This window comes from Siniperca chuatsi, linkage group LG2 (assembly GCF_020085105.1).
Source record: "Siniperca chuatsi isolate FFG_IHB_CAS linkage group LG2, ASM2008510v1, whole genome shotgun sequence".
NCBI lineage: Eukaryota > Metazoa > Chordata > Actinopteri > Centrarchiformes > Sinipercidae > Siniperca > Siniperca chuatsi.
In genome coordinates, this window is record NC_058043.1 from 22,068,299 (window position 1) to 22,082,665 (window position 14,367).

Below are 14,367 nucleotides of genomic sequence, written 5' to 3' on the forward strand. Positions count from 1 at the left end.
AAACTCTTATCTTGAAAATCAGTCATCATGACCCAATTGAGGTTATAATTGGGGCTTTAAATCATGTAGATTATTCCTGGATTTATTGTTACAATAATTCTTCCTGTTTTGACAAGTATATGCTAAACACAAGGCTCTTAAGCTCCCTAATGACCCACTGGAATCACATAATTACCAAATATTTCTACGCCAACACAAGAGACATGGGCAAAATAAAAAATGTCTGTATTATATATCCAGAATGTACTCAGATCATCTACTCTATAAAGAGAACCGGTGTTATAAGTATAAATGTTTCTCATGTGTTGTTCTTAAACTATTGTGTTCACAAGAATCTAGGTACATGCAGAAACACACAAAAATACCCAAACATCACCATGACAACACAAACAAAAGCAAAAAAACACAGCACTGCTGTGGAAGACTATCTACCTCACTGGGATGTCCACTACCAGGAAAGAAGTTGCCATCGTCATAGCGATGTAGAGAGATGTACAGCACACTCGGGTCATTATAGAAGGCTTCCTGGGTGCCGTTGCCATGGTGAACATCCTGGACAATGATTGGATAACAGGTTAGAAAGTTACCAAGGACAGAGTCAGGTATTTCACACATAATGAAAACCTTGATAGATTCACATATTTGTTCAAAACAATATATCTGATCTCAAATCACAAAAAATGTGAAGAACTTCATTGTCTATTCTCTTATTAGGAAGTATACATAAAACATATAACCCAAAATGCAGAGAGCAAGGTCTGTTAAACCTTAATCCCTGTCAACGGCAAATGTGTTTTAATCGTAAAAGATTTTTGATGAAGCAGGTAGTAATTAATGTTTGATGCAGTAATATGTCAGCATGGTGTGTGTAAAGACATGGTGAAGGCTCATATACACACACATGGTGAACAGAGACGACCACCTGGCTGCGACTCAATAACTGCACGTGTTTATGGGTGCGTGTTCCTATGACTGTGTGTGACTCTGTGTCTACTCTAAGCATACGTGACAATTCAGATCACACATGGAGACAAGAGATAACAGCTCCTAAATGAACTAAATAACAAATAGGAGTGCTACTGTAGAGGGCCGCTCTGCTTCTGGGACCTTGTTTGTGCCCAGGATACATTTGTGTGCATGAATGTTTTGGTCTGTTTATTCCTGTCCATGTGTAGACCAGTGATGCTGGTCATGTGGTAGGTCCTCACCCAGTCCACGATGAGGATCTTGCTGACGTTGAGTTTGTGTTGGAGCTGTTTGGCAGCGATGGCCACAGAGTTGAAGAAACAGAAGCCCCTGTGGACAAACAGACAGGAAGAGAGGCAGCCACATGTGTTTATCAGGACATCTTCAACAAATTAATATCATAGAATCACCATATGGACCTTAGGAACCTCTAAGACATGTCTCCAGTTCTGTAGCGTCATGTGGTGGCTATTCAGTCCAGGTTGTGACAATCACAGCACTGACTCTAATGTGCAAGTCATAGAGGGAAACCCGTGCCAGGCAAACATTTAAGAAATGTTTGAGGATGAGGATGTTTAATTTCAAGTTGTTTTGTATTTCACCTTCCACTGCTGACAAACAAAAATAGCGTCTTACATTATACATTATGCTAAGTCTAGAATCTTGCACTCCTGAGAAATGCAGAACCCACAAATTTTGTGACAAACAGAAAACCGAGCTAAAATTGACTTCACATTTCAAATGATAACATAGTGTGAACTGCTGGCAGGACGTGTGAGATGATTTCAGAGAAATGAACTCACAACTTAGGGAAGCAGTTCCCACAACACTCACTGACTACAGTAAAGGTATGCAAAAAAAGTGTTGATGTATGAAAAACAATGGAGGAATGTTGGAAGCGGCAGTGTCAGCATGGGTCGTAAACTGTGAGTGCCTTTGTGTGTGTGTGTGTGGACGGTATATCATATATGCTGTCCAAACTCTGCTCATCAAGAAAAGTCATTATCACCCTATAAATAACAAGTGACAAGCTCTGCTGAGCACACACACACAGTCCCAGCTGAATGTGGTTACTTGGCTAATGTCTCCTATCAAAGACTGACACAAATCCATGCACACAAATGCACACGTCCACACAAATACACACACATACAGTGCACACACACGCACAGTTCTTTTTGAGGTGCTTTGCTCTTTGTCTTGAAAGTTTAAAAGAAACTGAGTGGAGGCGGTAGTTTGCCTTGGGCATCAGGTAGGTAGCACACATCACACAAACTCAGACACACACACACACACACACACACACACACACACACACACACACACACAAATTAAGACAGAGAGACAAAGGCTCTCTCTCTCTCTCTCTCTCTCACTCTCTCTCTCTTGCTCAGAAGTGTAGCTGTAATAAATCCTTTGAAACACTTTGCAGAGACCTCCTGGCTCCTGGTATGTGTGCGTGTGTGTGTGTGTGTGTGTGTGTGTGTGTGTGTGTGTATGCTGCTGTACTTACAGAGGGGAGGAGTGGTTTGCATGGTGTCCAGGGGGCCTCACCACTGCAAAGCCATTCTGTGAGAGGAGAGCAAAAACACCTTGCTGCTTTCAATGGCCACCAGTTCACATCTTTAAGCTTACACCTGGCTATGCTGTTGTATACATTGTTCGTTAAACATTGCAGACAACAGCTATCATGGGGAGTTACCAAAGCTGCACTGTACTGTATATAATAGTTGTTTACCCCACAGCTCTGAAATTCCTGAGAAAACACATGATATTTGTTGATAAGGTATTATTAAGACACACCTTCAGCTCTCCTTGTGCCACCTTCAGTGCCAGGTCTGTGACACATCCTGCAGCAATACGTGAAGCTGCTGATGTGTGAAGTTCATTCCAGATTGTATCGATATCTACCTGTCAGTAAAACAGTGATGAGACATGTAAGTCAGTTCAAAAGTCAGCCACAGATGTTAACTGAAGATGTAATTTAAAATTACTTCTGTTTGAATGGTTAGAAATTTCTGCATGTTTTAAAAAATGCTTTCTTTTTCCCTGATTAATTTCAGACTCATCAAAACTGGACTCAGTCTCAAATGATTCAACTTATGAAAGATTAACTGAAATCCTGTCAGACCAGTTTGCAGAATTTTACCTGACAGTCCCACTGGAAATCCTCAGTCAGCAGGTTTACAACATTTCATTTGATCAAGCTGCTGTCGGCCAATAAGACCATTGACAGTCCTGCCTATGAGGATTTACTAGCTGAAGTTTATTTTTGACTGCACTTCCTTTATTGTGAAATAATAAATGACATGAATAATTATTCTCTTAGTGTATTAAAAAAACTACTAACAATTGCTGAGACTTCTTTTTTACACATCCACTTTGTCTTTGTTGCATCTATTCTCTCTATAAACTCCATCTTCAATGTTGCTCCATGTTTTAAAACTCACATTGGTGGTGTGCTGCGGTGGAACAATGAAATCAGAGGAATTTCTTTTATCACAGACTTTGCCATCTTGTTCCAATCACCCCTCTCTACCAGAGCAGCCAAGGGCCCGGAAATCCAGGCAGATCAGTCGTCTTATCAACAGACACCCAGCCCCCTTCTTCTTTTCCTACCTCCTCTTCTCTCTTCTCATTGTGCTTCACAACAGTTTCTCATAGGCATTATTGTCTATGTTTCACCATATCAGAGGAGAAAACGTCTTTAGGTCCTTTTTTACCCTCTTTATTGTTCCTTCTCTCATAGTCCATTGTTAAATGTAATCTATTCTGCTATCCTACCTTCACATTTTATCTTTTTCTGTATTCTCAGTCCCTGTTTGCCCACACCCATTCCCTCCAAATAAAATCCAGTTTCACTGGCACGCACCCCTCCAAGCTGCAGTTTCTTTGTATACCCTCTTTCTTCCCTTCTTCCTCTCTCTTTCTTCCACATTTCACTTTTGTACAGCCTTTGATTTCTGATTGGGTTTCAAAGTTATCTTAGCCAAAAACAATAGCATTAGCAATTTGTAGTATTATTGGCTTAATTGTGTAATGAGGCATAATCAGTCATGTAATGTTTGCTGTTCAGTAATGCAATTAGATAAGTGGAAAGATTCCCACATGACGTGTTTTAAAGGGGTCTGTGATTTGTGTGTGTGTGTATGTGTGGCACTGACCCCAACACCTCCACATGGTAACATCACAAAAATCCGTTGAGATAAGATTCCTGCAGGAGATAATTTATGGCATTCAACTATCATGGATATTTATATAATATATTATTACAGTATTATTTTTATTTTTTCATCATTATTACTGATATTACCAGCCAGCTTGCGGTTGTCCAGCTTGAGGCGGTTGAGCGGGTTGGTACCAAACAGCAGCACATGTTTCTCTGAATGGACTGACTGCAGCTCTTCTAGAGTGGCCTTCCTACTGCGGATACGCTACACACACACAGAGACACACACAAATATATATGCTGCATATAATACTGACTCTGGCGGTATACATCTGCCAGTATGTGTAGTGTGTGTGTGTCTGTGTGCTATACCTCACACTGGCTCCTGAGACCTCTTTCATGCAGTCTGGACCAGATGCTCTGGACCCTCCCAGCATGCTCAGGGTGGCGGCTGTTGTCCCCACAGGTACACTGGTGCTTCTGCATCTGAGCATCATAAACAAGACCTAGATACACACACACACAACACACACACACACACACACACAATCTCTTAACCTTATTTCCCTTCTTCAGTATTTGACGATCCCATTGTACATGAATTATGACTAAAATGTGTCACCAGGTTAATGGGATTCATGGCTTCTTTTCATATTTTCGTGATCAAAAAAGTGTCCCTCACCTGTGGTGAAGCGTAGCTGGATGTCTGCAGCAGGGCTGGACAGTGACAGGGAAGGTATGGTAGTGGGTGGATGTGAAGGAGGAGGCAGGGAGGTGGAGGCTGGGGAGGACTGGGTCCGAACCAGAGGCTGGTGAGGCCAAATTAGGGCAGGCACACCCGGGGGGTCCAGCTGGAAACCTGGTCTAAGGATCACCTGCCTCTGTGGTTTCCAGGTTAGTGAGTGAAGAGGAGAACAGGGAATGAAAGAGCATTTATCAGCAGCAGCACATGGCAAAAACTAACTGGAGTACACTTCCACATACTCATAAGTCAAATGCCTCTCTGTAGTACATTGCAACTACTAATTATTTGGTCAATTTAATACTACTTGTCTAGAACAAGCAACTGATGAAGAAAATTCAGTATTGCCAAGCATGCTGCCACAATACTGTAACTCTCACTCTTTTTATTGTGTATAAATAAAGCTACAGCGCCCTCTGATGTCAAAAACATGGTTCAAACAAGTGAATTTATGTATATAAGCATAAGGGATGCCCATTTACAATACATTTTTTCATCATTAGTCACATGATCAGTAATGTATTCAATTAAAAACTAAACAAAAAAAAAACAAAAAAAAAACGAAACATTATTTTTCTGCAAACATTACTGTAAGAGCTTTATTGGAGGGCATAACATGTATGGCCTGTTAATCCGTTAATTGATACTCATCAGTACCATCAAGGTGCACTAAACATAAATACTGAGGTCATTAATTAAGATAAATTCATTAGCAGAGAGTCTATGTCAACATACTTTTTTCTTCCAGTACCAAAAAGAACATTAAAGCATTAAGGAGATTTTCTTTCAAGGAAAAGTCATCATTCCTTTGGAAAGCTCTGCGTGCGGTTATATTAGTACCTGGGTCTGTGAGGGCTCGATCAAGCTCTCCCTTGAAGAGGTAGTGGACTCTGTGTCATAAACTGAGTCTGTGCTGGCAGTGCTCTGTCTCCTGTGGTAGCTGTCTTCGCACACTGAGCCCGGTTCTGATCCGCACATGGATCCTGGCCCCGAACCAGATCCTGATCCAATCTCCTCCAGGTCCATGTCCTCCGATGGGATCTGTGTCAGACGAGGCTTCTTAATGGACTTGCTTGTTGGCTAATATAAGGTATAAGTTTGAGAGTGTTTACAAGTCTCGAAGTTGCTAATGCTCTCTTTAACGTGCATTTGTATACAACTCATAATACTGAAATTTTTCCACACAAAGACTCCACAGAATCAACCTCATAAAGACCTACCACTGTCAGTATTAGAACTAACTAGTTTGTTTATTTGTGTGTGACATGCTAGTGTCCACGTCTGCCTCCTCTCACCTTGCTCAGCTGTGCATTCTGCTTGAACCTCTCCAGCCCGGTCTTGTGGTATTGCTGGGGTAGGTAGTGCTGAGTGTGTGAGTGATGGCTGGCATGCAGAGTAAGGGGTGAGTGGCTGTAGGGTGGAGGCTCTGAGCGTGTTCGCTCTAGGGGTCTGTGGTAGGGCAAGGTAACTACGCCTTCTCTCCTGGACAGGTGACGCTGCTGCTGCTGCTGCTGCTGCTGCAGAGGAATGGAGCTCAAACCATCAACTGTAGAGAGGAGGAGAGAGAGGAACAGGCTAATTAAGATGAGTGCAGACAGAAGGAGAGGAGGCAGAGGTGTATGGGTACATGGGAAGGCTGAGAAAAAAAAATAAAGAAGCACAATAATGATGAGGGAAAACATGACAACAACAGGAGCAGAAAAAAAGAAACTGAAATGGGGAGAAGGAAAGTAAAATGGAAATGAAAAGAGAATAATTGGGTTTAAGGGAAAGAAACTGTATCGCCGTTAAGACCCAAGCAGAGGGCGCCCTTGTGCTGTTTATACTATTCAGGCAAAAGAAATGTAGTACAAGATAGACAACATTATTGTTCCTACAGTCTCTGCTTTCAAATTAATTGACCTTTTTCACAGCAGACATTTTGACTTGATTTAGCAGGAGAAGCGCAGGTGTTATTTATGACATTGATAGCTCCACTCCATTTAGGTATCTCAGTAAGCCTTGCCAGTGAGCCAAGACACACAACACCAGGGCCCTGAACTTACACACCTAAATGGAATGCAGTCATTATTGATGTCATTAGTTACACCTGTGCTTTTCCCGCTAAAATAAGTCAAAAGGTCTATTATGAGTGTTGTTAATGGTTGATATACAGGCTTTTTGTTGGGACTGGCAGGGTTTAAATGAAGAAAAGGTGGCAACAAAAAATACAAAAATAAGTGTACATAAAAATGATTGGTAATGCTTCTTCTCAAGTACAGGTAAGCAATTGAACATACAATCACAAATGCAAATATAGTACTACAATAATTAATTTTCTTTCAATATATATATCAAATAGTAACCAACATATTTATAAACAAAATCAATTCACTGCTATTGGTACAGGAAGAGAACTGAAGAAGGGTGGCTATAGACTGCCCAAACTCAAAACGACCAACGAGCAAGGAGAGTCCCTTGATCTTAGTTACACCACATTCCCCACCACCTCCTGCGTACAAAAACTACATTTGACATCAGGAAACAGGTCTGAGGTAAGTCCTGGGGGGGTTAGAGCGATGTCACCTTTACCACTTTCCTCACTAAAGCATCCTAGCTAGGAAATGCCTTAATTATCCTTCCCCATTGACCACTCATTTCTTCTAGATTGTTTATCTTTTAGCAACAACACATTTTCTTTGGCGGCTTTGATGAGTACTCAAATACAGTGCTGTGCAAAAGTGTTTTCCCCCTTCCTGATTTCTTATTTTTTTGCATGTTTGTCACACTTAAATGTTTCAGATCATCAAACAAATTTAAATATTAGTCAAAAATTACACAAGTAAACACAAAATGCAGTTTTTAAATGAAGGTCGTTATTATTAAGGGAAAACAAAATCCAAACCTACATGGCCCTGTGTGAAATAGTGATTGCCCCCTAAACCTAATAACTGGTTGGGCCACCCTTAGCAGCAACAACTGCAATCAAGCGTTTGTGATAACTTGTAATGAGTCTTTTACAGCGCTGTGGAGGAATTTTGGCCCACTCATCTTTGCAGAATTGTTGTAATTCAGCCACATTGGAGGGTTTTCGAGCATGAACTGCCTTTTTAAGGTCATGCCACAGCATCTCAATAGGATTCAGGTCAGGACTTTGACTGGGCCACTCCCACCATCCATTGACTGCAGAAAGGTCAGATCTTCAATCGAAGGTGCAAGCTGTTGGTCCCTCTCAGTCCCTATTCCATCCATGTGGTTTTCTTGTGGTGCATCTTCATATACAGACGGATTGTTCTGATTAAATACCTTACTGAAACCCTCCCAAGGGTGGAGGTGACTGGGACGACCATTATCCAGGAAGTATGTTTTAAACCTTAGGAGGGTGACCTGATGGTGGCTTTGATTCATAGCATGTTGACTGTTACCTAGCTGGAATGGATCAGATTGCTGACAACATGGCTGGTATGGGCTGGAGTATTGCTGAATATGATGATCTAGGATTTGATTGATAATGCTTCTCTTACAGGTACAAGTAAGCAATTAAACAGATCACCTCAAATACAAATAGAGTACTGCAATAAATGATTTTCTTTCAATATATACATCACATATCGACCAACTACTCACTGCTAATGTCACAGGAAGAGAATTGAAAAAGGCGATAGATTGCCCATACTTAAAACACCTGCCACTAACTTATAGGGTTTTACTAAGGCTGCATGAATAACATCACCTTTTGATTACAGACAACAAAATAAAAGCTGACACTTCACAATAAAGTCCCTAGATCTTTTACAGTTAAGTTCCACCACAATTAAGATGAATCAAATGTGCATGTATACATGTTCTTTTGTGTTGTCACTTGCGTGTCCAAATGCATGTGTTCTCTATATGTGCATATTAAGGTATTTCTGTTTCTGCTGTACATATTTATAGTCACACAACTCACGAGAGACAAGTTGGGAGTGCACCAGTCCGGTTTGTGGTTCCAGTATGAGCACAGGCTGCAGGCGCTGAGCCAGGGCTGGACTGCTTCCTTCCAGAGGCAGGTAGACCTGATGCAGAGCAGATACTGACAACGGCCTTGCTACTCGCAGGTCAGCCTGGGGAGAGGGGAGAGGAGAGATAATGGTAAGAAATACTGGAGGGTTACTAGGAATTAGGGAAGCCCTTGCTGTGGTTGCAGCTTAACACAAATGAGAATATGGAGGGTTAGTGCTTAGGGCGAAGGCTTAGTAAGCAATAATCATCAACAAACACGCTAACAATGTAATCAAGTGAGTGAAGTGAACTATCATATGACTGATTCACAAGATATGAAAGCCCCACAGAGATCAAGAGGGAAGTGAAAGCCTGAATATACCACATGTTTCTATAAGTGTTCAAGTGTGCAGGCACTATTTTAGACATACACATTTCATAGCATGAATGTATATCTATGTGATCTGTAAATTTACTTAATTCATCCTTTAAATTGATGCATGATTCAGGAACATATTTGTTTTTATAGTTTTTTTTTTTGTGAAATAAAACGTCATCAGTTTAAATATCAATTCTGAAGGGAAACCTAGAAGGTATTGTTGCTCACCTGTGCAGGAAGTCCAGCAGTGATGTTGGGCATAGCAGTGGGGTTGCGGGGCAAAGTGAAATGGGCCAAACTACCATCCTTCAGCAGCAACCTCTGTGCCTGAATGAGACAGAAATTTTCATTATAGAGATTATCTATCACATACAAATGATGACATTATCCAACAAAAAGCACACATTTTTATAATAAAGTTCATGTGGCTTCTCTCCGAGTCCTTAGTGCCATATACTGAGAGCGAGTGGACTCTGTGTCATAAACTGAGTCTGTGCCGTCTCCTGCGGTAGCTGTCTTCGCACACCGAGCCTGGTTCTGATCCGCACATGGTTATAAGTAATAAATTCTGATTCTGTTAAAAATGGTTATTATACAAGACTTGTGTGTTAAAAACTGATAAATCCACACTACTGTTCCAGCAAGGTAAATTATAGTAAGCACAGTAAATAGAAAATGGATTTATATTAATGTTTTAATTAGATGATGATTTAATTAGATGTGTCAAATAGTGGAATGAGACAAAACCAGACTGGAAGGCGAGTCCTTCTCCCCACAGCGTTCAGGCAGCCTCTCACTGCAGATTCAGACCATTACTGACATTTGTGTTATTTATTTGATATTTATTTTTTCTTATCGACAATATGACAGTATTTGAGTGCATTAACTGTTACAGTAAGAATCATGGCCAATGAGCCACTGTTTAATGTTTACATTTTTCAAAATAAATTACAAAAATAAATGTTTTTGTTTTCCTGCTGTACCGAAAACGTACCGAACCGTGACCCTAAAACCGAGGTACATACTGAACCGTGAATTTTGTGTACACCCAAATGCAAATATAAGAGGAGGGCTCACCTCATGAGCCAGTGGGAGGGCCACATTATCCGAATGGAGGCTGTCGTTGGGTGAGCTGCACTCTGATGCTGGGGTGCTGCTGGGGGAAGAGTCTGGGTGACAGAATGGAGACACAACTATCAACTCATGATAGCCATCACTGTCAAAACAGATGTGTTCATACAACACCAAAAGACGAACAAAACAAACTGGAAAATTAATCTGTGTCAGTACAGTATGTGTTGAAATTACAAGATGTGTTTGGTTAAAAACACATCTTGTAATTGTCTTGTGTTGTAAAGTAACAGAGACATAGCACATCAAAACAGCATTAACTTCAAATAGCTAAAAGAGCAGTGCAAATAAAAGAGAAGCATAAGATCATAAGAGCATTCCAGCTAAATGTAGATACTTTACCTAGAGTTTCTGTCCTGTGCTTAACAGCTGGAGGGGCACTGATCTTACGCTGCAGTGGGTTTGGCCTTGTACTGATGAGCTTCTTTAACTTCCACTTCAGAGTGGGCTCAGAGACTGCACACACACAAATATACAAAAATGAATACGTGAAGACACACACACACACACACACACACACACACACACACACACACACACACACAGACATGGACAATTATTCCTAAGGTCTCATAAAAAGGAAAGATACCGATAGCTTTTAAACTCACAGAACTTGATGATAAACATACATCTTCTACATCAGCAAGAATGCTCTCACTCAGTAATGCACATACTATAATAATGCACTCAATTTCCATAACAAAACCACCTTAAAGCAATCTGCCGCACAGCTGAACCAAGCAAATACCTTAATCCTAGTCAATAGCATAAAAAAGTTCCATGTTTACATTGGTCAGGCTCCAATAAGCCCAAACAAAACAATCAATCAGTGGCTGTCTCAGAGCAGATAAAAAGCAGCTTTGTGTTGTCAGCGAGCCAAAAAAAAGTACTGGAGGGTGTGTCTGTGTGCTGGCACCTAAGGGTTCGAGGGCAATGCAAATAAACAATGGAATTTTGAATGGTTAGTGTACTCGCCGAGATACAGGAAGATAGTACAGGAAGATGAAACCACTCCCACTCTCATTCACACAGTGAGGGAGACCTGCTCTAGACTGTCACGCAGTTCATTTTACACATACCTCAGTTAAAGATATATAACTGCTTTGGTCTTTTTGTCTCGCTGTCATTGTTGTTTTTATGACTGTTCGGTCTCTCTCTGGCCCTGCAGGCCTGGTGCTTGATGAGTTTCCTTTGTCTCACTGGAAATTACACTCCTGTGTACATTCATTCTCTCCCTCACTAACTCATTGTCTAGCCCAGAATATGTAACGTGAATGACAGTTTGCTGAGATACTGAAAAGTATCACACTGAACAAAATATCCCACTGAGCTATGCAGTTAGATGACTTTGAGTCTAACTCAAATTACACAAAGCACACTACAGCAGAACAGACCTGAAATGGAAAATCACCAGTGACCATCACAGATTTAACTTCAGGGTGGGAACCCCCATCACAGACACAAACATTCAGAGGTATCTCACCTGTCCTGCGCAGGGCGAGGTCTTTACGCTGGTCACAGGGTGTAGGCTGAGGCTTTGTGGACATGTCAGGAACCGGGAGCCTAGGTAACCAAAATAATATTGGATAGACTGCTTCACTCATGAGTGGGTATGAAGAGATTTGCTCTATTTTTTAATTTTAATTTACTTTTATTAAAATCAAAAAAGGAAGAGGCCTTCTGGAGCTCTGCAGTATTACAACAATGAAATATTACAGTCGTATTTTTTGGTGAAAACTATGCCGTGTTTGCAGCTCTCATAGTCTCTCTAAGTTCCACTTAGACATCCAGTCATTGATCATGCAGTTTTGCTTTGTTTGTCCATTTCTCTCTCACCTGTATCCTGGTGTGGGACTGCTGTGGTTGGAAGTAACCCTGTCATGGGTGGGCTGGCTCTTCATAATTATGTGTTCCCGAAGTTTCTGCCTTACCAGAGGACTGGCTACAGCACCTACCAGTCAATAAAGTCACTTCATCAGGAAATAGGTAAACAATAATATACAATACAATATACAAGAGGTAGACCTACATCCAACAGTGGGGCTGATAATATAAAATAATGAAATAATGTTTTTGATAGTGAAAACAGTTTTGTGAAGAAAAATAGTTTTTTCTTCACAAAGTACTGTATATTACTGTAGTATCAATAAGAAGTTAGGAAGTTCTAAAGTAGGATCCAGGATATTTGGCACTTTCCTCTAAGCTCTCTTCATTTCCTCTACATGGTAAAAATACATGTAAAAACAGCACAAAGTGTTTCCTGAAACAAGTATATGAGTACAAATTTCCTTGGAATCTGAGAATACATCACAGTACTGTTGGAAATCCCCCTCTTTTTCATTGAAACCTACAGTGTGCTATGACTCAGATGAAGAGCACGTCAACAACCAAATGGTCTTTCAGAGAACCTATGAAAACACATGATACTCACTCTGCTCATTTTTACTCTTTCGTATCAGCTGTTGTAGCTCTTCTCTTTTCCCCTCCTCCATCTCTCTTTGCCTTAGTTCAATGTTATACTGAGAAAAAAAAACAAGAAGGGATATTAACACTGAACCGTCCAGTCTGCATGTGAGCTTTGCACAAAAACAGACAAACATTGCTACTGCCACATTCTCAAATATCTCTATAGCAGCACCAACTAGCTGATCTATGATCAGCATTGATCAGACTAATGCTGAGAAAGTGGTCTGTTTACAGTAACCTGACCTGCTTCTTACTCATTTCTGCTGAGCATTCAACCTGTGTAAAGGTGTGTGGCAAAAGCTTGTTCTTGTGGTTGATGGAGCAGGCGACACATCTGCCTTTCAGTCTGTGCATCTCATCCTCACCCAAATAAAATGCTGATGTGATGATTTGCTAATGTTGCTAGATGTGGCAAGACTTGACATAGATCGAAATTTCATGAAAATACTCATACAGTCATATTAAGTCTCTGTTCATGTACTGAATGCTGATGATTATTATTATGAATATTAAGGTGTTGATTATTTAAACTGGCCCCAAAAAAAAGAAGAAAAAACATAAATCGTAGATTTAGCCGATGTATTCATCCTATCACCCAACCCTATGTCACACTCATCCCCACATTCACCCTGCTGCCGGTTATGCTCGGTGCTGCACCTATACTGGCTCACGAGTGTTGTCCTACTGACACACACGTTTGTTCTTACCTGCAAGTGCTGCTGGGAAAACTGGGAACAATGCTGAGAGGTGAGGTGTCCCAGGAAGAAGGGAGGGCGAGGGGCCAGCATGGCCGAATCTGGGCCTGGATGTAACAGCCGCTGGGTCACACTTAGGTCCATGGGCTTCTCCCCATGTATGGATAATGAAACCTGATTGCTGATGATCACATCCACTAAAGGAGAGAGAGGGAGAAAATAACACATCAGTTTGTTGAAGGGTATCACTGTCTATGCTTGTGGGTGTCAATGTGGGGTGAGGATTATTTATGGCATGAAAAATCAGTTTGTTGCTCTGTAGTATCTGTTACTTTATAGTAGTAATAATCATCTACTTTTCAACTTATATGTGACTATTTTTCAACGTCCTGCATGCTGGTCAAAGATAGATCATCATAGATTGAGTATCAAAAGTAGTACAAATAAATATCTTAGATGTCTAGTTAATAACACAAAGGGCTACATGAGGAAGCATGTTTTTAACAGATATTCACAAAAAAAGTCCAAGAACAATTGGAGTGCCGTTTACTGTTTGTGCTTTACATAAACATGATCAAGAGTGCACTCAGTTTATTTGGCATAAGTGTATGCCCAGATGTGTACTTGTACTCTGCACGTTCGTCATATTTCATTTCATTCAAGTCTTCCTGCCTCAAGTGAACTGGCCATTGTCCAACACTGCATTCAGGAAAGCAAAAAAAAAAGAGGGGTGTTTGTGTGTGTTGGGGTCGGAGGGGCTCAAAAGAAAGAATGAAGGACACAGGGTGGGGAGTTGGATTTGAACATTGTGTGGTCAAGGCATGTGGGTCAGGTATACTCATTTCTGATCAATGTCATC

The 14,367-nt window shown here is 40.9% G+C and overlaps 1 protein-coding gene across 4 annotated transcripts in view; it reads right to left on the reverse strand.

Moving 5' to 3' along the window:
- The window catches only part of LOC122868468 (histone deacetylase 7-like), a 45,216-nt gene that overhangs the window by 12,724 nt on the left and 18,125 nt on the right, over window positions 1–14,367 (reverse strand). For 3 of the 4 annotated variants that reach the window (XM_044180457.1, XM_044180488.1, XM_044180466.1), the window contains 18 exons: window positions 13,521–13,705; window positions 12,779–12,866; window positions 12,184–12,298; window positions 11,831–11,910; window positions 10,690–10,803; window positions 10,294–10,385; window positions 9,445–9,543; window positions 8,806–8,959; window positions 6,173–6,423; window positions 5,718–5,957; window positions 4,818–5,016; window positions 4,508–4,641; window positions 4,280–4,400; window positions 4,131–4,180; window positions 2,770–2,877; window positions 2,480–2,535; window positions 1,209–1,296; window positions 433–552 (listed from right to left, as the gene is read on the reverse strand). In XM_044180457.1, the coding sequence (XP_044036392.1) occupies window positions 433–552; window positions 1,209–1,296; window positions 2,480–2,535; window positions 2,770–2,877; window positions 4,131–4,180; window positions 4,280–4,400; window positions 4,508–4,641; window positions 4,818–5,016; window positions 5,718–5,957; window positions 6,173–6,423; window positions 8,806–8,959; window positions 9,445–9,543; window positions 10,294–10,385; window positions 10,690–10,803; window positions 11,831–11,910; window positions 12,184–12,298; window positions 12,779–12,866; window positions 13,521–13,705 (2,294 nt within the window). The remainder of the gene's footprint in view (window positions 1–432; window positions 553–1,208; window positions 1,297–2,479; window positions 2,536–2,769; window positions 2,878–4,130; window positions 4,181–4,279; window positions 4,401–4,507; window positions 4,642–4,817; window positions 5,017–5,717; window positions 5,958–6,172; window positions 6,424–8,805; window positions 8,960–9,444; window positions 9,544–10,293; window positions 10,386–10,689; window positions 10,804–11,830; window positions 11,911–12,183; window positions 12,299–12,778; window positions 12,867–13,520; window positions 13,706–14,367) is intronic. The other variant, XM_044180477.1, reaches the window with a different exon arrangement.